This window comes from Hippocampus bargibanti, linkage group LG02 (assembly GCF_051943395.1).
Source record: "Hippocampus bargibanti isolate YZ-2025 linkage group LG02, ASM5194339v1, whole genome shotgun sequence".
NCBI classification, from domain to species: Eukaryota; Metazoa; Chordata; class Actinopteri; order Syngnathiformes; family Syngnathidae; genus Hippocampus; species Hippocampus bargibanti.
Window position 1 is genome coordinate 13,144,580 of NC_142735.1, and position 23,613 is coordinate 13,168,192.

The 23,613-nt window shown below is 40.9% G+C and overlaps 3 protein-coding genes across 3 annotated transcripts; 1 reads left to right on the forward strand and 2 right to left on the reverse strand.

Moving 5' to 3' along the window:
- Nucleotides 1–3,201: 3,201 nt before the first annotated feature.
- Nucleotides 3,202–4,671, reverse strand: mid1ip1l (MID1 interacting protein 1, like). The gene is made up of 2 exons (XM_088989446.1): nucleotides 4,513–4,671; nucleotides 3,202–4,350 (listed from the first exon to the last, which is right to left on the reverse strand). The coding sequence occupies exon 2, from the start codon at nucleotides 4,291–4,293 to the stop codon at nucleotides 3,760–3,762; it is 534 nt and encodes a 177-aa protein (XP_088845572.1). The 5' UTR covers nucleotides 4,294–4,350; nucleotides 4,513–4,671; the 3' UTR covers nucleotides 3,202–3,759.
- Nucleotides 4,672–6,653: 1,982 nt separating this feature from the next.
- On the reverse strand, nucleotides 6,654–12,089 carry tspan6 (tetraspanin 6). The gene is made up of 8 exons (XM_088989447.1): nucleotides 11,871–12,089; nucleotides 9,943–10,131; nucleotides 9,773–9,847; nucleotides 9,451–9,546; nucleotides 8,515–8,670; nucleotides 7,899–7,982; nucleotides 7,238–7,327; nucleotides 6,654–7,161 (listed from the first exon to the last, which is right to left on the reverse strand). Exons 1-7 carry the CDS (start codon nucleotides 11,955–11,957, stop codon nucleotides 7,259–7,261), a joined length of 756 nt encoding a protein of 251 aa, XP_088845573.1. The 5' UTR covers nucleotides 11,958–12,089; the 3' UTR covers nucleotides 6,654–7,161; nucleotides 7,238–7,258.
- A 739-nt stretch (nucleotides 12,090–12,828) lies between these two features.
- Nucleotides 12,829–23,041, forward strand: srpx2 (sushi-repeat containing protein X-linked 2). Its single transcript, XM_088989457.1, has 10 exons — nucleotides 12,829–13,122; nucleotides 14,926–15,000; nucleotides 15,512–15,703; nucleotides 16,441–16,617; nucleotides 17,586–17,709; nucleotides 17,783–17,904; nucleotides 19,417–19,596; nucleotides 21,450–21,583; nucleotides 21,676–21,797; nucleotides 22,293–23,041. The coding sequence occupies exons 1-10, from the start codon at nucleotides 13,077–13,079 to the stop codon at nucleotides 22,474–22,476; spliced, it is 1,356 nt and encodes a 451-aa protein (XP_088845583.1). The 5' UTR covers nucleotides 12,829–13,076; the 3' UTR covers nucleotides 22,477–23,041.
- Nucleotides 23,042–23,613: the final 572 nt, after the last annotated feature.

Sequence of the window (23,613 nt, forward strand, 5' to 3'; positions counted from 1 at the left end):
AGCTTGTAGTCGACGTGCACATTCCACCATGATGTCCCCGATCCACTGGTGGAAAGACGCTTTGATCCTCTCCTCTTTCATCTAGAACTGCTTCATGTCATCACAAAGAGGGTACAGCAAGTCCTGAAGAATGAATGTCTCTCTGTGTCTTTGTTTTGTCATATTGCTGTCATATTGCATCTATGCTGTCATATTATTTGTTATTTAGTTTTTTTTGTTCTTTTGACTTCAAGACGGCGCCCCGAGAGTGGCTGCCTTTCCAGCAGCTCATGTATTTTGTTTTTCTACTTTCATTCCTTTCATCACTTTGCTGCTGTGAAATGTAAATTTCTCCACTGTAAGAATAATAAAGGCAAATCCAATCCAATCCAAAACTGCTCTAAAGTAAGTTTGAAATTTGAGTGCATTCAACAGAATTTTTCATATCACTTTCTCTGGGCAAAATTAGTTATTTTTGTAATTAAAACAATTTTACAATTACTTATTAAATACAAATGATGTACTCGGATGCTTGCATTCCACCCATAATGCAAAATTTGCTCAGAAAATAAACCATGTTGATTTATGTTAAACATGCTTTGAAGATTTGACCTCAAGAGTTGGGAAAAAACATAAACAGCACAATCTGGCGATCCTGCTTCATGTCTTTAATGCGAAGTTTGCTCTTGCTTTTTTATGTATCACATCTGACATTCAGCAGCTGGGTATTGCATATTTCCAGCAAGCTTTGGGTGGATGTAACGCTAACCGAGTTTGACTTTGTGAAACAAGACAAAAGCCCATCTCTGCTCTTACGCACTACAGGACCAGCTGTCCCTAGCCTGGTTGACCCAGTTAACAAGAGGGCGAACCGAACAAGAGGGCTCGATCGGCGCAACCATTTTGCCCGACTGCAATTTGTGCACAACAGCGAGACGACCAGCCTTGTGCAAGTTCGCCGCGATAAAGCGAGCTGGTCAAAAAGGCAGCAGGCGGGTTCATCTTGACTTCCAGGATGTCAGCGGAGTGTGTCACTGTCGGCCTTTCGGAGGGGGGAAAAAGCAGCCCTCTGCAAGCGGATTGGCCCTTTGGGGCAGAGCTGTTGCTAAGGGAGGGTTGTAGTCTGTGGTGTATGGTATGATCCACTTTGAGCAACATACTTTCCCTTTAATCAATTTAATGTGTCATGTTTCATAATAGGGCGTGCAGGGGACTTTATCCTGATGGTGACAAAGGGGCAGACATCTGTGATTCACGACTACCAAATGTCAGGCTGCCCTGAAGAGATATTAAAGGTCAAGTTGAACCCTTCACATGCACACAAGCCTATTTATTGCTGCGGCAAATTAAAGCGTTATCAGTGCTGACAGTGGAGGAATTCAGCCCGTGTCACAGTGCAGATTCTTGGATTAAGGCGGGGAAAAGAATTTAAGAGACGGATATTTGACTTGGAAGTCTGCTTTGAATAAAAGAATAACCTGAGGCCAAAGTCACATATACGTATATGGAAACATGCTCACGAACCAAGTTAGGAGATCCATTCCCGTAAAGCACTTTTTGCCTTTAAAATTTTAATACTGATGATGTCACAGAAGTGTTATGTTGGTGACTTAAATACAAAACTGCAATCATTACTTCTTGTATTTGTTTGTCAAAAAAATGTGCCACTGATGTTAACTCAATCCAGTTTAACACGTTCAATCATCCCAAAGCATCAGACATCACACACAAAAAAGGTTTTTCCACATGCTTGCAACTATCAAGAACCATCACAATCAAATATTTCTTGTCTTACCTTTAAAAGCTCGGACCTCGCTGAGGTGAATTCATTCATGCTTTTAAAGAACTGCTTCATGTCATCACAAAAAGGGTACAGCAAGTCCTGAAGAATGAATGTCTCTCTGTGTCTTTGTTTTGTCATAATGTCTTTATGCTGTCATATTATTTGTTGTTTAGTATTTTTTGTTCTTTTGATTTCAAGATGGCGCCGCGAGAATGGCTGCCTTTCCAGCAGCTCATGTATTTTGTTTTTCTACTTTCATTCCTTTCATCACTTTGCTGCTGTGAAATGTAAATTTCTCCACTGTGAGACTAATAAAGGCATATCCAATCCAAGAGTATGCGAGGATAAAACTCAACTCCGTCTCAAAACTCACTTGTCCTCTGCCATTCGACTCGGCATGATTCGACTTGATCTTGATTGTATTCCCTGGTGCTTTCTACTATCTTTTTGACTGCTTTATTTCCTGTTATACTTGTCCATGTTAAGCGCTTTGTTACAGCGTCATAACAAATCGCTATATAAATCAATATGTATTATATTGTATAAATGGTTCTGAAAATTGATGTAGAATGTAACTCTTTGTTGTAATTGTGCAAAGTAATCAAGTGTACAGTACTAAACCAACTGTAGATTTCCAACCATAAACGGCATCCTCAAGCAGGGTAAAGGAACTCACTCCTGTTTACTCAAGAGCTACATCTTGCCTGTTTTCAGTCACTCCCAACCACCAACACACCTGATTCACCTGTTCATGATCATTTCAGGCCTGCTGATGAGCTGTTAGTTCATCTGAATCAGGTGTGTTGAAGTAGGAAGGATCGAAAACAAGCAGGATCTTGCTGTCACGGAACTGGAGTTCCAGACTTGGAAGTCAACATTGGTCAGGTGTACCTAATAAAGAGTGCAAGATCCTTTACTTCCGAGGCAATTTGCCAGTCGCGTTAAGTCATCTTGCTAAATTAAGAAGAATACTTTCCTGATTGTAAATCCCTGGTAAATCCCCTCCCACCCCCATCATCCCTGTGAGCACCATGCAAAGCTGTGACACCTGCCCCACATTGCACACCTTATAAGCACTTTACACAACTTGTTAGGTTTAAAGCAGTATTTGTAAATATTTTGCACAAGTACCATTGAAAAAAATGCCTTTCCATGTACCACCATATATGACAAAAATTCAGACATGTACAATGTCTAAATGTTATCCAAAACACCCTCATGCGGGTTTTATTCTAAGCCGCTTTAGATTACAGTTTGAACAGTCACGCTGTGCATACATTGAGAAAAATAAAATCATTTATTAAAATGCAGAGCACAGAATTGAAAAGAAATGTATTGGGAAAAAAGTTTGTACTTTGACACCCAAAAAGCTACCACTTCACTTTTGAGAATCAAGGTGAAATTGGTGTTTGAAGAACAAAACCAGGCCCACACAAAGGTCACAATTATTCATTTATTTATTCAATTGTACAATATCAAATAAACTTCAGGACAAATCAGATGAGCTCTAAGACGTTGTTGAAGCATTTCAGCAATTAGACAAAGGGATAAAAATTAACAGGGCCCAAAACAGTCAAGGCACGCCAAGTTACAGTCACACTGAAGTGACGGGAGCCCTTCAAGCTCAGCATAAACAGCTTTTAAATTAAAAAAGGAGGGACAGAATAACCAGCATTCAATTTGTCCTACAGTCAAACCTCTCATTTGCACAAATTCATGGGGAAATCCGCAGCGGGCACTAAGCAGATCTGATGTGCTTCATCCGGACAGTTAAACCTCCACCAAGCACTCAAAATGGGAGTCCTGCTCAGGCAGGACCACAACGTACTGCAGGCGTCACCGGTTTATGTCGAGAGGAAGGGAGGCGGGGAGGACGTGGAGTGCCGACGGCCCCGCTCCGTTGCCAAGAGAATTCCCGTGACAGTTCCCATCACGCCAAGCAGTCCCAGGGGAAGAGGAAGAAAGCCTATTATCGGAGGAGGACAAAAAGGTGCTTTCTATCTCATAAAGTTTCCACCGCCGATCTCTCGCTTGTATCGGTTGGTGAGGTGGTCCGCCTGCAAGGTGAGTTTGGACAGAACACCAAAGAGTCCGCGCAGATGAAAGTGAAACTGTCGTTCCAGGTCGGCATTGTCGTCCAGGGGCAGGGCCCCCGGGATGGTCTTCTGCTGCTGCTGCTCCTCCTGCTGCTTGACGGCCACCTCAAGAAAACTGGCGCCGCTGCTCATCTCCCGCTTGAGCAAACCCCACTCCATGTCATTCTTTATAGACTTGAGGAGCAGGTAGTGCTCGTACATGTCCCTGTGCTGCTTGCTGGGACACTGCACGTCGTCGTTGTCTGGGTGGTGGTTACTGTAGTTGTTATTGTTGGGTTCCGTCTGGCTGGCCGCCTGCTCCTCCAGGGGCACGTCTCTCAGAAGGCTCGGCACCATGATGGTCTCGTCCATGTTATTGGCAGCCGCGATGAAGCGGTGCATGACGTTAATGAGGGAGTGCTTGTTGGCGGCCGAGTCGCTGCTGATCTGCATCATGGCTGAAGGCTTGCGAGGCTTGGTTGGTTACACAGTGTGGTGGCGTGAAGGCTGGAGCTGCAAGGGAGGTGCCAAATATTCATCAGATGGCCGAAACAGTCGATGTATTCTCATTTTTACTTTGAACTATACATTGGCATCATTCGCTATGCATGACCTTGACTTCCCGCATCAAACAAAGTAGGGTGCATTCTTCGATCTTGAAAAAAAAGAACTTACCCGAATTTCGAGATAGCTTGATTAATTGCGTGTTGGGACACGGGAAGAAATATATCCCAAAGTCCTTAATTTTGTGGGCGGAATGGGGGCTCCGGTGACTACCTGACGTGAAGGAAACGGAAAAATTTCCTTGTCTGATAGACGCCTGAATTCCTTTTATATACGGCACAGCCGGCGGGTTACGGTGCGGACAGCCAAATCCCGCCTACCCGTTCGTTTGCGCTGATCCAATTGAGTGGAGAGGCGGCTTAAGGGCGGACCTTGAGAGCATCCGATCAAGTTTTAACCAATCGTGAGTCACCATACATGTGTCAATCAAAAGATCTTTCAGCGGCGCAATTCGCCGTCAGAATCTATCAAAGCTAACAACCGATACATACGTATTTGTATTTTATTTTTTGAAAATAGTATTGTACTTATTTATACTCCTGCTCCACAACGGCTCTTTATCAAACAATGTGCCCGCAGAATATATTTGGCATTATTTGCCCACTGTTGCTTTAAAACGTTACGCCTCGCAGCTAACTTTTGTAGGCCTTCAGCGCCACCCTGTGTTTATACGGCGTTCATCGTTTTAACGTTTCAAAGCGCTGCCCCGTTTAAAATGAAATGTAAATGTTCTGAAATTCGTTGATCTTTCCTCCAAATAGGAGTTGTTTCGTGTGTTGTGTTCTCACACAATACACTACACTACTGTACATTTCAGTTAGTGTACGTTCTTGACACAGGTCGCTTTCAAAAGTGACGACGGGCCAGAACGTCATCAAATGTCATACAAAAGCAAAACTCTTTCGATGTGGCTAATACAACAATACTACGACTGCTATTAAATATGATTGTAAAATTGAGTGTCACTTTAAAAAAAATCACGTTCTTTTTCTTTCAGGAGCCCTCTGGAGTCTTCCTCTTCCCCTCACCAGATCAACGCATATGAGTTGTGGTATTCATTAAACATACTTTTTGAAGAAAAAAAAACGTTTTCGGTTTCAACTTTTTTGAATTGCACACCGTCTTGAGAGCACTGTATATTTTTCAACTTCTCTCTGTTTAGTGATTTTGTGAAGGTCAAAAATGAAATACTACATATTTTGGACAGTAGTATTGGAATCCAGGCAATTGCGCCTTAAGTTGTGAGGGACAATGTGTTAAAAATAGGACCTTGAATGATAACTATAACTTCATCCTACTAAATTTTTAACTGAAAACCAAAACCCTCCAGACACTCTTGGCAACAACACAAACGTTGTCTTGAAAATATTATTGACATTCCAAAGATAACTAAGCTCATATTGTCCTGATATTTTTCCTAGACACTAATGTAACAATAGGTTTATCATTTAACTTTCGCAAAGGACGGCAAAGCGACCTTGAGAGTTTTGAACGGAGCTTATAAATGAAATTTAAAAGGCAGATATTTTGATACACCCTTCGTATTGAAACCTATATTGCACTTCATGTTTTGGACCATGAGTTGTGTTGATAACATCTGTGATGTCTGAGCAATAAAAGTTTACAAGTGAACTAGGACTAACGATAAGATTGAGGTTGGTACAAGGGTAATTTTGATCCACCCACGCAATCAAATTTCTGGGGAAATTTAGTACAAAGTTGTTATGCTACAAAAGGAAACAACATAGCTGTATCAAAATTGGCTCTTTTAAAATGGAACACATTCGCAACCAAACGCTGTAATACTGCCACAGGAAGTCACAAAAAGCTATACCATGAAAAAAAAGCGTACAGCGGCGATTAATGTAAAGCAAGAAAGAAAATCCCAGACAGGTGTGTGGATGTTTTTTCTGGATAAAGCTGTAACATATGTTCAATAATCCATCATTTTTGTTGAATGATGTTTGTGGATGGTCACATGAGATCTGGGAATCTAGTACTGCATCATTGTTTCAGCAAAGATGCAAATGGAGGCCAAGCGCTTTGATATGTATCCGTTCTGTGATAAAGCTATTGTAATCAGGCCTCCAGAACGCCGGCCAGTCAAAACAAAGACATTGCGGGGAAAATAATTAGAAATTATTTCGTTTGATATGACAAAAATGAAAAATGAGCAGAAGTGTGTTGCATTTAAATTTCCTCTCTATACATTTTTATCTGATTAATGTCTATCATGTAGAGGACACAAGGTATGTGAATTCACCTTTTATTATTTTTCCCTCCATTTCAATACTTTACATGCATGCACAGAGGAAAAGCAATTAAACACTGAAGCGATTTAACACTGATGACTTTAATATTTAATTGTGGGTTTTTGTTGCATCTAACATACGCCATTTCCTCTCAAAAATAACCTCACGCGCAATCCCTCGTCAGTTTTCCGTTTTATCAAAATTACAAAATAAAGCAAGGCACTACTTACTATTCTGTGAGAAACAAAGACACAAAAATAAAGTGGGAACATTGACACAATGATGTTCAGGCTTCACACTATTTTTTTTGTTGTTGAAGAAAACAAAAAAAAAAAACAGGTTGAAATGTTTGGATGAAACTACACTTTACCCTTTGGGCAATTCCCTTCTGCTCCTCTGCCATGTCATGCGAGCGGAAAAAAAAGCGTTATTTTCCCTAAAAAGTTTTTTGTTTTTAAAAATCACAGGTGGGTCAGTCGTTTAGGGTGGGAGAGGGACACCAAGCCTCCTGAAAAGACACAAAAACGCTGAAACGTTTTTGTTGTGAGACTCTGAAACGGGATGCAATAGGGAGTCCTTTTTACCTGCATGAAGCAGCAGCCCTCTTACACCATCTCATACTGGTTATTGGTTATGTATCGAGACAAGCAGCAAGCCAGGAATACTCCGATGAGCTGAACACAATCAAACATTTAAAGCTTACACAATCAAACGAGTTCTGATAGTTAAAAAATATGTGTACCTCCATGCCCATGACACGCGGCGGGACCTTGACTTAGGAGTTGGATTCATCAATGCAATACAAACAATTTCCTCCTTGAAACGACTTACAACCCCAGCCGTCAGCACAGTTTATAATCGTACGTCCGTCAATGTGTAATTGGTGTGTTACATGTATGATTGTAAGAGGTGTGGCTTAGTGAATGACATCACAAGCCACTGTCAGCATTATTTCTTGCAAGTGTTTCCACCTTGCGTTTTTGACTGTCATGTCCAAATAAGGGTTGAAAGTACATCGGTGAATGTGGCTCTCCTTTCCCACATCGAAGGGCATTACCTATGTTGTTCTTTCAACTGCATTAAAGTTCTCTCTTATCTCAATTTTTGGCTCATGGTACACATTTTACAAGTAGGTGAAATTTACATCAAACAACGGCTCATAACTGAAAAAAATGGGGGCACTCCTAAGTCAAAATACCACCGTATTTATTTGGTAGGGTGTCGCGCCCCATCACTAGCAAATACCTGAAAGAAGGCGATTCCAAAGGAGATCCCAGCAATGATATCCAGGTTGGATTCCATCACGTTAGTCACCAGCGAGAAGCAACCCTGCATATGAGATATTTATCACATTAAAATTAATATCCAACATTACTAAGGTTATGAGATTGTGGGTGAGCCGCAGAGTACACCCAGGACTGGTCACCAGTCATTTGTCTTTTCACACTAGTGGTTGTCAGATTCATTTTTGTCATGGACCATCATTGCGGTTATGGTTTCCCCTCAGTGGGCTTGAATTATTGTGAAATCATGTAAATGTACAAATCAATTGTCAATTTTGAAAACAATTCCGATGAGGGGGGTGCGGGGTCAAAGGTCACGGGCATTCAATGTTGATTTTCAACCTTGCTGCTTATATGCTGCATGTCGAGGTAATTGTCCCGAAACTGTTTGACAACATTTCTGAGCAATTTGTCAAAAGAGAACCTTGCCACATCTTTGCCTCAAAATGACTGAGCAATTGAAGGACATGAGTAATTATTTTCATTTTACATCAAATTCACATGATTGGTATTGACCAACTTAACCTTCATTAGACGGAGTAAAACAATGACACAATTTAATGAAAGTGGCAACTCACAGTGTTGTAGACTTCATTTTTCGCCTTGCTGAGGTCCTTGAGGGTGTCTGGAAGGCAGTTGGTGTTGACTTTGCAGCAACTGGCGGGGATGCCATGGTCTTTGAAGTAGTCAGTTTCGGCCCAGTCCGTGTAGTTTTTCACGCCACAGCATTGTAACTATGTGGGATCAAAGCAACAATGTGGATACATTTGCATTCATAATTGTTTCTCTGGCGGGTAATTCGCAATGCTCCACGCTGTTATTATAATCCATTACAATATATTTTAATTGTTACTCTCATTTCAAAGTCATCAATTTCAGCAAACATTAGCTTGGGATTTTTTTAACATTACTCATCCAGTATGTGTAGCCATCCACAGTAGTTACTGTCCTATGTGGTGTGACTTTAACCCCTGCCAAGAAGTGAAAAATGGTATCAACAGGGAGGAAGCACCTCATTGTTCAGAGGAAGCTCCATATTTTATGTCGCTGAAACAAATCTCATCATTTCACAAAGACTTTCATTGCCTTGGTTTCCCTGGACACGACAACATGACAAACCAACAAAACACTGTGGTAAAAAGTTGGTTTCAACCTTTATTTATAATTAACTTTTAAGTATTTGACTTAAAAGTTAACTGTTGTTGACAACTGATATAATTTTCATCAACTTATTGACTAAATAGTGAAACTGTCTTTACTTCAATTACAAAACCATTCATTCGCATTTTTACTTGTATTCTTTAAAATTATCATAAACTACAAATTAAACTAAAAACAATGGAAAATGTGCGTGGACAATACAAGTATAAAATCAGAATTCAAGTGCATTGAATTGAAGAAATAGTCGAAATTCAATTTGAGTAACAAAACTGCTGAAACCAACTAACAAATATTATGGGAATCTTGATCATGAAAATGCTTGGCTGATTCAAGAAAGTAAGACAACTACTTACAGTCCTCTGGATGGCGTCCACGGCGGTCCTGCTGCTCTCTGTGCTGTTGTAGGACTTGACTGCGTTTTGGTAAGCAGTGCCCAATTTTTCCTTTATCTGCAAAGGTCCAAAAACACACACACACACACACACACACACACACACACACACACACACACACACACACACACACACACACACACACACACACACACACACACACACACACACACACACACACACACACACACACACACACACACACACACACACACAAACAAAAGTGATTGCATTCTTGTCTTCTACTTCATTACACCTCATGCTTACCCCATGAAGAACCCACCTCATGCCTGAAGACGAAGCCTGATATTCCAGCCACAAGCTCGGCCAGGAACACCACGGTTAAGAACATGGCGTACTGTCCAAAGAGAGAAAGTGTCAAACAAGATTGTTGAGATCATGAAAAGCATTGTTATATTTTGGTTTGGGGCAAGGGGCTCCATCTCTGCTGACCAGTTTGAGCATCCACGGGCTGCCGCGGCAGGTGGCAAAGCAGCCAAAAAGTCCGAAAATGATGATGGCGGCGCCGGTGCCGATGAGGACGTATGGCGCGTTTGTGGTTTCATCAGTAGCCAGTGTGATGTACGCCTCCAGGTTGACTTTGCCCCACACGCCGACTGCTAGCAAGATCATACCTGTGAACTAAGGCGCAGCAGGCAATCAGAATCACCGTAATATGAATGTGTGTGATTATGATATACAAGGATGTACCTGGTACTTACCAGGCCGTACATTTGGGTATCTGCTGATACCATATTTGCTAATGCTATCACACCTTTCAATTTATACCCAGAGTTCACCCATTTTATAGAGCGGAATTTACAAACAAGACATTTCCATCCATGTTTCCCGAGAAGTATCTGTGTTGTACTATCGGAGCATTTGTCTGAATAGGACAAGACACATTTCCTCGTAACTCTCACACTGAAAGTTTTGAGACGGCTTTGAAAAAGTTTGTTTTCAACCATTTTAAGCACGTTTCAATAAGGCTAAGCGTTTAAGCCCAGGTTTCAAAGTCAAGGTCCGGGGGCCAAATGTGGCCCGTCACATCATTTTATTCGGCCCACGAAAGCAAATCAAGCATGCCATGTGGGATGATGCTTGCTAACGTCCGAACCAAAATTCCAAATTGTCCCGTGTGAATCACAATAACAGTCACTATTTTTGACTTCAAATTTGTTGTGCACTCCATATGTAATGTGTGGAGGGGATTAAACATTCTAATGGCTTCCCCAAATTCATAACGACCCCCGAGAGGAACCCGTAACTACAACGTGGCCCGCGGCAAAAAATGAATTTGACACCCTTAGTTGAAAGGCTGCTATAGATAAGAGTAAAAACCTTTATCTGTTTCTGTAAATTTGATATTTTAACCACTTGCAGGATGAAAAACAGAGAGCTATTGTTATGAGATGTACTTCCAAACATATTAATTTTTTAGTCGTGTGCTTCCAACTCAATTTGAGGCCAACTTGTCATTGTTGCCTCTTATTGTACTGGCATCACTTCCCTTGAGGAGTCTGTGTGCACATGCACGTGTGTATATTTTATTGGGGCTGTGGGGGGGCTTTGCACCACTGCCACCAGCTGTCATAAAAATGACAACAAAAGCATTCTTGTGAACTTTGGCTTACACAGAGATAAAGCCATCAGCAAAAACAATCATTATCTTTTGAGTGAGTATAAGTGAAAGAGCGCTGACATTTATGATTGATATCTGCTATTTTACTTTGTTTCAATTTTCTGCTCCTTATGTCAAAATAATCATGTTTTTGGATTTTGGACAAATTATATAAGGTTCCAATTGCTTTCATTCGTTCTTTTTAATTCCTAATGAAGGACCAAACAGTAAAAGTTCAAGTGCGTACATAACCTAGGATGTCATCACCCCTCTCCCGATTTCCCCCCCATTCAAACTGTAATGGAATTGACTTTGCCATTAAAATGGCGTACTGTATATCCAAGTTGATACACCAAGTTGTGTACTGTCTAAGGAATGATCTGCGTGTAATTTTATGTTTTCCCCCCAGTAGGCCTGAATTATTGTGATACATGTGAATGTACAAATATTACATAACTATACAAATATATATTTCTATTCAGCACCGATAAAGTCAAGAACCAGTCAGTGCTCGAGTCTATTTGATCAATCACTGTGGTTGAACACAAATTCTTCAATGGCTTGTTTTGGTTTATTATTTTTTTGCCTCATCTTTAGTACTTATGTTGCGATAATAAACACGAATGTCTTTTGACTTGTAAGAACAAATGTTCTTGTTTTGATTTGCGCTTCTTCGCATCTTTTTAGCCCGTTGTTGCAATTAGCTTTTGTTGTCCTGACCGCCCCCCCACCACTCCACATCGACATGGACGCAGCTCACCCAGAAAATCAGACTGTAGGAGATGAGGAAAGTCTTCAGGCAGGTGATGACCGGTTTCGTTTGAAGCCGACGTGAGGGCGGCGACATATTTGGCTCTTTTATGTGACTAAGAAGTAAAATGAAAAACAAAAGATCGCTTCAAAGGAACCCCGAAGAGAAGAAAAAGTTGGTGAGGGGGGGTACGTTCTAAGCAAGCTGAGTAGGGAAGTGACGTCACACACTGACCAGATTACTTTTCCTGAGTTACTCGACAGTCGTCGAAAAAAAGTTAACTATTGTATTTAAACTTATTCCTCAGGGTGGCCGCTTTCACAATAAATTCCTTTATTTTATGCGAAACTTGACAAGATTGTACCATTAGTTCTAATGTACAAGTCTATTAAAGGGCACAATTGAAAATACTAAAAGCTCGAAAAGAAATGTAGACAAATACATTTGAAACACAGTACATATTCATCGACGGTATACAGTGTTTTATATCGAAGGGGTAAGAACCTCTGCTGTTTGACTTCAGGGTAGTGCCAAATGGCCGTCAATGTTCAACCTCTTTTTCCTCAATCGGTTCTGTCAAAATCAAGTCGCTGACGAGTTAAACGGCACATTCAACACACTTGATCTTTTAAACATGCATTGAATCAATGGTGTCCTTTGAAACCTCGCCGAACACATTTTAATATCGATTCGGCAATCTTATTCATGAAATAATGCAACAAACATGAATGAGAAACTATTTGAGTACTTTATTCCGAAGGTTATCACACTCACTATTGGATGCTTGCGAGATTCTGATGTTGACTGTCCGATAATCCCTCAACTATGAATTAAGAGTTTAACAAATTATTACTTGAATATGTACCTGCAAATAACACAAACTATTCCAATAATCACTTCTTATCTTGAATCGACGCGCCGTAACGCCATGAGTAACAAGAGACAACAGGGCCCTCTAGTGGATTAATACTCGACACTGAAGCGAGAAGATTTTCGGCTGTGCGCTGCTGAGACATGAAAAAGAGCTCTGATTTCCGACTGGAGAAAAAAAACACTCTGGCCTTTTTATAAGTTGTTTTAGTGCCATTTGGCAAAGTTTTGTGCAGTGTGCCCTTGGTGAGAGTCTGACTTGGTAGGGCAACGAGAAGCTGCGCACGACTTTTCCCCTCCCAGTCGTGTCAACCTTTTTTTGACCGACCAGAGGTTTGTTTGATCATGACCCATGTCCGGGTGATCTTTTTCTTCTTGTTACACCTCACAGGTGAGTCAGTGAAACTCTTATCGTTATAATAATGGATAATTTGCCTGTGAATATGGTCTGTCGTGGTCTCTCAGTCTGTCAAATGTATTTATTGGTCGTCTTTAGTAGTAACATCTTCAGATGTGGTCAACGTCTTTAAGACTACATCCCATGTTAGGTAAACACCCATTGGAATGCCCCAGTATATTAGAGGTAATAATAACTATCCGGTGTTTTTTAAATAACTGAAAGGTGAAATATGTTTTTTTTGTTATTGTTGACGGTGTTTAAAAGGTTTCTTCGGCCGTCGTCTGTACTTCTTTGAAGGTGTCGGACGTTGGATAAGAAGCGAAACGTCCAACACCTTCAAAGAAGTACAGATGACGGCTGAAGAAACCTTTTCATCGATGGACCACTCCTGTACGACTGAGAGCTTACACAGACGTGTTGACAGTGTTGTAGCTGTAGGACATTTTCAATGGGCTGACCAGGATACAAACTAATACATCTTCATTTATATCGCACGTTCGCAATAGTTGCAACTATAACAAAGCACTTTACAAAATCTGTAACATAAAAAAACAGAAACAATAAGTCACATTACCTCAATGAAGAAATGACTATAACGCACATGTTCACATATATGCGTCTCCATATGCATGCCCACCCCCTCTGTAACTCAGAAGTTAGTGTTTGTCACACCATGCCCAGTCAAAGTTTTATGAAATTCAAAAATATAAAAATCTTTCCCAACACACTCATAATATGTGCACTGTAAAGTCGAAATTAAATCAATGGTTTGTTGAGCATATTTGAGTTAATAATGCAGATTTTATTTGCCAATGCTTACTTTCTCTACTTTTGACTGATGCACTGATTTGCAAATCATTATGTTCTGTTTATCTTGAACACAACATCCTGACTTAGCTGGAATTGGGTTTGTAAACGAAACGTGGAAGGGTAACAGAGGGTCAAATAATAATGCCTCCAATTGAAAATGACAGGAAATGACAGGTATCAAAATGTCTTGGGTTGGCAGAATGTGTGGCCAGATAGTGACCAGGAGTACATGGGTAGCCATGGTCACCGCTGGCCACCACGTAAATTCGCTCTTCCCTTGTTAAGCGTTTGGCAGCACCGTCCGTGTACGACGGTCATGATCGGAATGTCTGTCTTACAGTCGAAAGGTGTCAGGTTTGAATCTTTGTTCAGGGGAAGACCTCTTTTCATGTAATGTATTATATTTTACTCTAAAGAGACAGTATTGGGTCTCAGTCTAAACAGAGTCAAATATATGCTTGGAAGAGAGAAAAAATATTCACAGTAAATTATAGTCAAAAAGTGGATGCATTGTACTCCAAATAATCTACGTTTATTTTGATGAGACCAGCATATTACTCAGCCACAATTTATACCCGCATCTAGTCTGAGTGAATCGATTTTGATCCATTCTGATGATTTGCCCGCGGGGAGGCAATTGTACTCCAAAATGTTGGCAAGGATGTGAACAACATTCTTTTCTGTGATGATGTGTTTTGTGTGATTTATCGATTCGGAATTGTGCAATAACACATCAAGCGTAGTGTGCTTTTCAAAATCAAACACTTTCTGTTTCATGAAATTCCACGTGTGTGAATGCTGGAATAGTTAAGTTCTGCAAAAATAAGCTTGTGTGGCTGAAATTCCCTGGTATCATCTTCACATAAACAAAAGCGTCTCTGCATGCTCAAAGAATCCCGTTAGCTCTGGGAACATCTCTACCCAGTTACATAAGGACTTTGTTTCGAGTCTTTCTACCATGTGTCTCTGCTTTCCTTGTTCTAGCTGTGCGTGGGACCACAGAGGATGGTGGCTATGATGACGTTGTCGAGGAAAATGATGATCTTCCAGACTATACCCGTATGTATGGAAATAATGCATGCATGCGTTCACTTGGGCCACGCACACACGTACATGTTTTCATGTTTTCTGGGGACCAACCTTTCCAAATGACTTACAGCTCTAAAAAAATCAGGGATGGTTTGTCAGTTTTGTCAGCTTATACACACCTTTAAATATAAGACTTGAAGTCATGTTTGGACCATGTCTTTTAGGGACTTCAGAAAAAATGATTTTAATGCGTAATGAAGACTAAATTTCAATACAGTGTATTTAAATGTCTTTAAATAATTCACACAGACACGCACACACAGGCACACACACACACGCGCACGCACGCACACACACGCACGCACACACGCACGCACGCGCGCACGCACACACACAAACACACACACACGCACACACACACATATACACAATTATCAAAACACTCTAGGGTAAATATTCGTGTCTCTCATAAAATGTTCAAAAACAAGAAGCCTATTTTACTAACTCTTTTTTTAATTCATAATAATGGTGTCCCCACCAGAACTTCACTGGTGTCACTCTCCACGTCTCGTCAATGGAGATATTTCCTGCCAGTCCCCACGAGGCCGAGCGTATCGGACCACCCAGGGAACACGCTGCACCATGAACTGCGAAAGAGGGTACCGCCTGATTGGCCGAAGCTCCATCCAGTGTCTCGCTAACCGCCGCTGGTCGGGGACTGCCTTTTGTCGCAGTGAGTGGTCATTGCTCTTAACTCATTTACTGCCATTCACAATCTTTTTTGCTAATTGAAAATATGACATAGAGCACCATTCCCAAATTTGTTCAGGTTTCTTTTTTTCATGCTTGAGTGCCGATAAAGCGCTGGCCATAGCCTCTGGCAATGTTTTTCTTTTCCACAAGGGGCAGCATTTCCCTTTTTTCCATGTTAGCGCTTTGATCTAGCTTCAGCTGTTGTTCAAGCGCTATATAAACCAATATGTATGTATTGCATTGTATTTTGCACATCTGCCCTCATTTCAAGGTCATATAACCCCAGACCAATATAATAGAGGAATTAACTCTTTTTTTCTGATGAATGAAGATAATCTAAGGTTTCAAACGCTGTACTGAATGTAGTCCTAAAACTGAATATTCTCTGGGTCCTGGAATTCAAGTAACAATGACAAAAACCCTGGCACTGGAGTGAACACATTTTTGCACGTCTGGCAGTGAATGAGTAAAAAACAAAACAAAAAACGGTTTATTACTGCGACCATTCACTGGAATATCCATCCCTCCGTATTCTGCTCCGCTCATCCTCACATGCAGGTTTGCAGGATCAGCAGCCTGGTGAAGTTTGTGGGCCTGATGCAGTTGTTCAAAGTGTTGTGCCACCAAATAATAAATGTTATGAATGAACACATTAATAGCGTGGCTTAAAATAATGTCAGAGTATCAAGCTGATCTTCATTTTTGTTGTTGTTGCAGAGATGCGATGCGGCGTGTTGCCCCTCATTCCGCACGGCAGATACACATGCACTCAGGGCTTCGTGGTGGACTCCAGGTGCGACTTCACCTGCAACCCCGGCTATCGCATCGAAGGGGAGCACAGTCGCACGTGTCAGCATGGGGGGACGTGGAGTGGGGCACAACCTATTTGCTCAGGTACTTTCAGAAGCTAAGAGGTGGCAAAAGTACTCAAACAATTCTATACTTGGGTATAAAGTAAATAAATGAATAAATTAAAAAAAAAAGAACAAATAAATAAATACATAAATACGCGCACATATTCATATCGCTCTTCAAGTATTTATAGCTACACAAGACAGGTCTCGATGTGAGGATGAGGGTCCGTGTCAGTGTCAAGGGTTAGCTTTAGCGTGAATGGCTAAGACACATTAACTCCTCACAGAGGACAAGTTTGACCAGACACTTTTATATGGGCAACATTGTACCGGGACACTGTTGCGTCTGCTCAGTGATAGCTGCAATATTTAATTTAACAGTGTCCAGAAGACACACACTGAATAAAATAACAGTATGAGTGATGCCAAATTTTATTGCATCTGATAACCTCAACCTGGAGCTGCAAAATGGAGCTAAACTCAGTTACATCTGCTTTGCTTATGTTTTTTTTTCTTTTGCTAGCACAGCTCTCCAGGGGCCTTCTACCAAAATACACATATTTCCTCCCACGCCGCTGATGGAATCCAAGACCGCGGTCACTTAATCTTCATGTTTCCTTGAAGCAGAGATTGTGAAATGGGGGTCTGTTACCCCCAACTAAAAAAAAAAAATCTATTCCCCTTTTATCATAAATGCAAGGAAAATATGTTCGTTTTTTTCCCTCATGTTAATTATAACCTAATACGTACAATATTTTTGAAAGTTTCAGGAGCAAACCTTTTCAAAGCCCAGAGCAACTTGCAGGCCAATGGCTGCATTCCGCACAAAAATGAAACGTATACAGAGTATTGGTTTTATGCATAAAGTTCTCAAATATATATATTGTATATCAAATACAGTATTTAGTTGACTTTAGGAGTGGTGTGGAATGTAACCTACACAAATGAACCATGGATTACTCTATTTTTTTCCCATAAAATGTGTTGTGGTTCTCCAAATAACTTCAGATACAGAACCTCCCAAAATAAGGTGTCCGCTCTCCAGAATAAGGGTGGCCGAACCTGGAAAACTGACTGCCAGAGTGACTTGGGATGCACCAGTGGCCACCGACACGGCTGATAAAATGCTTGAGTATGTTTCTGGTTCACTTTAAGGCCGTTTCTGGTTTCAAATGGAAAGACTTTATTGCTTTCTTTCTTTTTAGGGTGATCCTTGTGGGCCAGGAGCCCGGCACTGAATTTAAGGAGGGTCCCAATATTATTCGCTACAAAGTCTACGATCAAGCCAGAAACCGAGCCGCCTGCAAGTTTATTGTCCGTGTTGAAGGTGAGTAGATGCCACACCGACAGCGTGTCATATTTTACCATTTCAAATAAAACCAACCTATGTTGAGCTCAGGACTATTTTTTATTTTAGAAGAATAGCATAACAAGCAAATAAAAACAAAAAATGTCAATATGATACGAGTGACCGGACCTATGTTTTTTTTGCGATACGAGCAGCATTTTTAACTTTTGACTTGCAAGTGCAAACTTGATATGAGTGCAATAGACTGCAAGATGGCTGAACAACAAGCGGCAGTTTGACAGATATCATTCAGAAATATTTTTTCAAAAAGAGAATTGAGGCTGTTTATTGCCACTCCTAGCTGAAGCCTTGCTGTCAAAGTAAATGTCAAACAGAGAGCTATCCGTTACAACTAATGTATTGACATGAAATCATAAAGGGATACTGGTGAAATTAACATGCACTTTATGCCTTGATTAGGACGTCAAACTGCCTAAAATCTGAAAAAAAAAAAACATTCTATTGATCTTTTAGATGTGTTTTTTTATTTTCATTTGAATAGTGGCATCCATAGCTGCCACTCATCACAGAAGCGACTTATGCCATTTGTTGAGAATCACAGGTTCATGTTACAAGGGAACCTAATTGCTGCACGGACAGTATTTGTTGATTCATTAAAAGTAGCAATTCATGACCGCAGGTTATTTTTTTAATTAAATGTTAAGTGCTTTTTTTCTTATTAACTCATCCATTGCCAGCCATGCAAAAATCTTTTCACTCCAGTGCCAGGGTTTTTGTCATTGTCACTCAAATTCCAGGACCCACAGAATATTGAGTTTTAGGGCTACATAAACAAACATTCAATACAGCGTAAGAAACCTTAGACTCTCTTCTTTCATCAGGAAAAAAAGACTTAATTCCTAAATTCTATGGGTCTGGAGTTAAATGAGCTTGAAATGAGGGTGGCTGTTCAAAATACAATGCAATACATGCATACATCATTGGTTTATATAAGGCTTTAACAACAGCTGAAGCTGGAACAAAGTGATAATATGGAAAAAAGAGAAATGCTTCCCCCTTTGTCGAAAGGAAAACCATTGCCAGAGGCCATGGCCAACGCTTTGTTGGCACCCAAACAAACAAAATGAAATCTGAACAAATACAGAAATGGCGCTCTGCGTCATATTTTCAATTTCCGAATAAATTTGTGAATGGCAGTGAATGAGTTAAATATGACATTACAGTATACATTCTGGAATGCATGAAATAGCATTTCCACTCCTGTCAAATTGAAGTTATTTTGAGCATGGACAAAGAACGAATCAAATTTGCAGTCTTAGGCACAGAAACAGGTTCATTATACCTTCAACACAAAGAGTATGAAATTGTTATGCCAGCCGCTATATGTCGTTCACATGGAAAGGTGACGAAGACAATTATTCTTAGTGAGTAAATGATTTTTGACCAATTAAGTGAAATTGCATCATTTTGGCGACACAGCGCGTAAGGAGCACGAAGTAACACCACAGTGTCGTGGTTCTGTCCTTCTAGTGAGAAGATGCACTTCACTATCTCCACCTTTACACGGTTCCCTCACCTGCTCCTCGGATGTCACCAACCACGGCGCCGTGTGCGAATATCAGTGCGACGGCGGTTATGAGCGCACGGGCGTGTCCAGTCGAGTTTGCCAATTCGACCGCAATTGGAGCGATGGGCCTGCGGAGTGCGTTCGTGAGTACCAAATAGCCACTAGTGGCATTATATATTACATTCAGAAATATCATTTATCCATTTTTAAAAGTGCTTAATTAGGGTCATGAATGAGTGGTGGCCTGTCTCAGCTGACTTTGGGCAAGGGGCCAGCAACCACCCAGCCTACCCATCCATCAATTTTCTCTCGCACTTGTCAACATTAGTAAGGTTGGCTCTGGGTTTTGAAACCTAGATGAGCCCAAGTCAATAAACAGTTTATAACAATCTCCCAGTCATATTTAAAGGACAACCGACGTCTCCGGACAAGATGTGTCCATAATTTGTAAAATGGCTTCAAATGACTTTTACTGAGCGTATTTTAATAAGATTCCACCGCATACGGCTATATTTTACATTTTAAGACTCGCGCTGCATATTCCGGAAGTCTTGTTTTTGAGTTGGTGACGAGTCCGTACGTGATGTCACTAAAGGAACGCCCCTAACCGAAAAAAAAGACACATTGTAGCAGTCCTTCCATCACGTCAATGTATTTTGCTGTACTTGTTTGGTCTCAAAACCTCGTGTTGCACCCAAAAGCCGCCAGAAGAGGGCGTCCAAGCTCCATGGAAGGAATTTATCAGCCTGTGGAAACGGGCTGATTCATTCCTCACAACAGTTCGGTGGCCATTTTGTGCCTCTTTTTGGGTGAGACATTTCCCTCCAACGTTGCCTCAAATTATTATTATTATTAAATTATTTAATCGATTGCAAACATGTATGCTTGCCTCTTCAGAACTATTTGAATCATTTGAATTCATAACTGGATGTGTCACAAGAAAGCATATTCTCCGAATCTGAAGCCATTGTTTTGATTCTCCAGCAATGCAAGACGTCTTGGCGTGACGTCACGAAAGGGGGGGCGGGACTTTCTGAAAATGCCCAATTCACAGCTCGATTGTTTGCAGATTTTGGACACTTTAAGTCATTTTTATTGGTGTTTTGCATTTGAATAAAAATATCATACTGCGTGTTTTGGGTATTTTAGATGCCATAAAACGTTTTTCTGATGTCAGTTAAGAAACAAATAAGTGACGTCGGTTGTCCTTTAAGCGTGGTTAGTCACAACCCGCCTGTCATTCTTATGTTGTGTGAGCGATCAACCCCAAAATACGTTTTGTCTGTGATCCATTTTTAAAAAGAATCAGCTGATTAACTCATTCACTGCCAGACGATGTGTCCAATCCAGTACCAGGGTTTTTGTCATTTTCACTCAAATTCCAAGACCCATAGAATATTGAGTTTTTGGACTTCATAAACATTCAATGCTGCGTAAGGAACCTTAGACTCTCTTCTTTCATCAGAAAAAAAAATATATGGGTCTGGAATTACTGTATATGAGGTGCAAGTGGGGGCGGTACAAAAGGCAAATGCTGCCCCCCGAAGAGGGAAAAACATTGCCAGAGGTCTGACTAGCGCTTTCTCAGCACCCCCCTGCAAGAAAAAAACAAAACTAGAACAAATTTGGGAATGGCACTCCGTCATATTTTCAATATGAATGAGTTAATCAGGTGCCCAAGTTTTTTTTTCTGCCAATTATCAGGGAAAATGTGATGTTCACTGTTCTGCACCCACAGCCTCTCCTCTCTCCTATGGTTGAGAGGAAACAAATTTCATCTGCGCTGTATGTTGCACATCAAGTACATTTAACTAGAGTTTAGAATGTGGAAAAAAACTTTGGGTCAGGCTCTAATTGTATCCATAGTGGCCACCATTTAGTTGTCATACCTGAATTGGACGTGCTTGGGTCATGAGAGTCAAGGAATGACCATCGGTAGAAATAAGACAATCGTCTCCTGGAGGTCTCTCTTGACAGTTGACATTGTGCATTTTAGCCATGGAGATAGAGTCAGATGTGAAAAGCGCGTCAGCTCTGCTTCGTCAATTTTTCGAAAAGAGGCGACTGCTCATCCTGTCTGCGCCCGACGTCACCGACCCGGAGTACCAGCTGCAGAATATCATGATACAAGTGAGGGAAAACTTTGAGCGTGTCTAAACTTGAAATCGAAAGCCCTTTGCAAAGGCTGTCACAAATCTCTCTTGCCTTTGACCCGCTCCCAGAAAGCGGACTGCGGCTTACAACTTCGCCACGTGACACTGATCGAGATTCTGGGCTCACCGCCGAATGAGACGGGACGCATCAAGGACAACAACTTGACCTCGGTAGTCGTTGAAGAATTGAGGTAAAGTCAAGAGAACGTGGATTCCACTTTGTCTCACTTTCTAGGTGTCTTCACACTCAAATGCTCAAATGTGACAGACAAGAAACTAATTTCTTCACAGATACACGTGCACTCACTCACACAATCTGGCATCGCCCATTCACTCACTTTTGCAATCATTTCTCACACATGCATCCACTTAGAATCTCTCTCACACATGCACGCGTGCATACATTTTCGCACATACTATACTGTACACACTCACAACCTATGAGATTCTCAGTGAACAATGTCAACTAGGCTAAAGAAAAAAAGAAATGAATAGCACCAAATATGATCAGACAAACACTCATTCACTGAAGTAGAATCAAATCTATTTTTCCACTGGGTAGTCCAATATGTGTGAAGGAACAGCTCAAGTTTCCAGACTACAAGACACATTCATACACACGAATCCCACATCTGACTCTGTGCATAGTACCACCTAATAAGGGATTTCGATGGTTTTCCCCGCAGGCTCACATTCCGAATCTCCAGGCAATACTTCAGCATGGTGCTGGTGGACAAGCTCGGGCTGGATCGAGAGCGTTTCATCAACCCCATGGCGTCGGAGGAACTCTTCTCCTACATTGACAGCTTCTTGCTGGATGAAGAGGAGAGAGAGAAGCTGGAGCTCCAGAGCGACTTCTGCGCGTCATAAAATATATTAAAGAAACAACAACAAAAGCATGGACAAGTGTCAATAAGCCCATGGGGGTACATGAGAAGGGCCCAGAAGGACTCAAGAGGAAAATTACACTTCTCTCTTTCCATGCTTTTGATATCGCCAGAGTCTGCTTGACAAAATGGAACACAACAGACATTAACATCAATACTTTTTTTCCATTTGAACTAAAGTACTAAGAACACACTACACTTATATTAAAAAAATAAGCACAAAAAGCTTTCGAAGTGACTACGCTTAGGTAATTTGGTCAGCAATACAATACATATTGATTCATATCGTGCTTTAACAACACCTGAAGCTGCAACAAAGCATAACATGCGCAACTATCATCTTTTTTTTCCCTTTCGGCTTTTCCCTTCAGGTAGTTCAAATTCTACGCAGTCTAGGTTTATTATGACAAAAGTTGACCATTTCAAAATTAGTGTCACTTTATTTTATAAACTCTTGTTTAAAGTGACATAGTTAAGCAATATTCAAATTTTCACATTCCCATTTCTTCCTACTTCACATTTTAATAAAAAACTGAAATTCAAAGTTACATGGGACTTCTGTTTCTTCTTTTGATACTTGTTCAACATGTAATTTAATCAATCAATCAGAAATTTCTCCATAAACTCCAACTGGTCCAAAATTCTTCAGCCCGGATCATCACTAGAACCCCCTCCTTTCACCACATCACCCCTGTCCTCCAGCAACTCCACTGGCTCCCTGTTAAACATCGGATCAAATTCAAAATACTTGTTTACATTCAAAGCCATCCATAACCTTGCCCCTCCCTATCTGTCTGACCTGCTTCATATCTCTGTTCCCTTGCGGTCCCTCAGATCTTCATCCTCCCTTCACCTCTATGTGCCCTCTGCCCGTCTCACCACGATGGGATGCAGAGCTTTCAGCCGCTCTGCTCCCAAACTCTGGAATTCCCTTCCACCCAACATCCGCAATATTGACTCCCTATTTTCAAGGCTCACCTCAAAACCCATTTGTTTAAAATTGCTTTCAATGTATAGTTCTATCTGCTATTTTATTATGTATCATTTTACTTATGGTTTTATTGTTATGTGCTTTGTTTTATTGTTTTTATTGTAAAGTGTCCTTGGGTGTTTTGAAAGG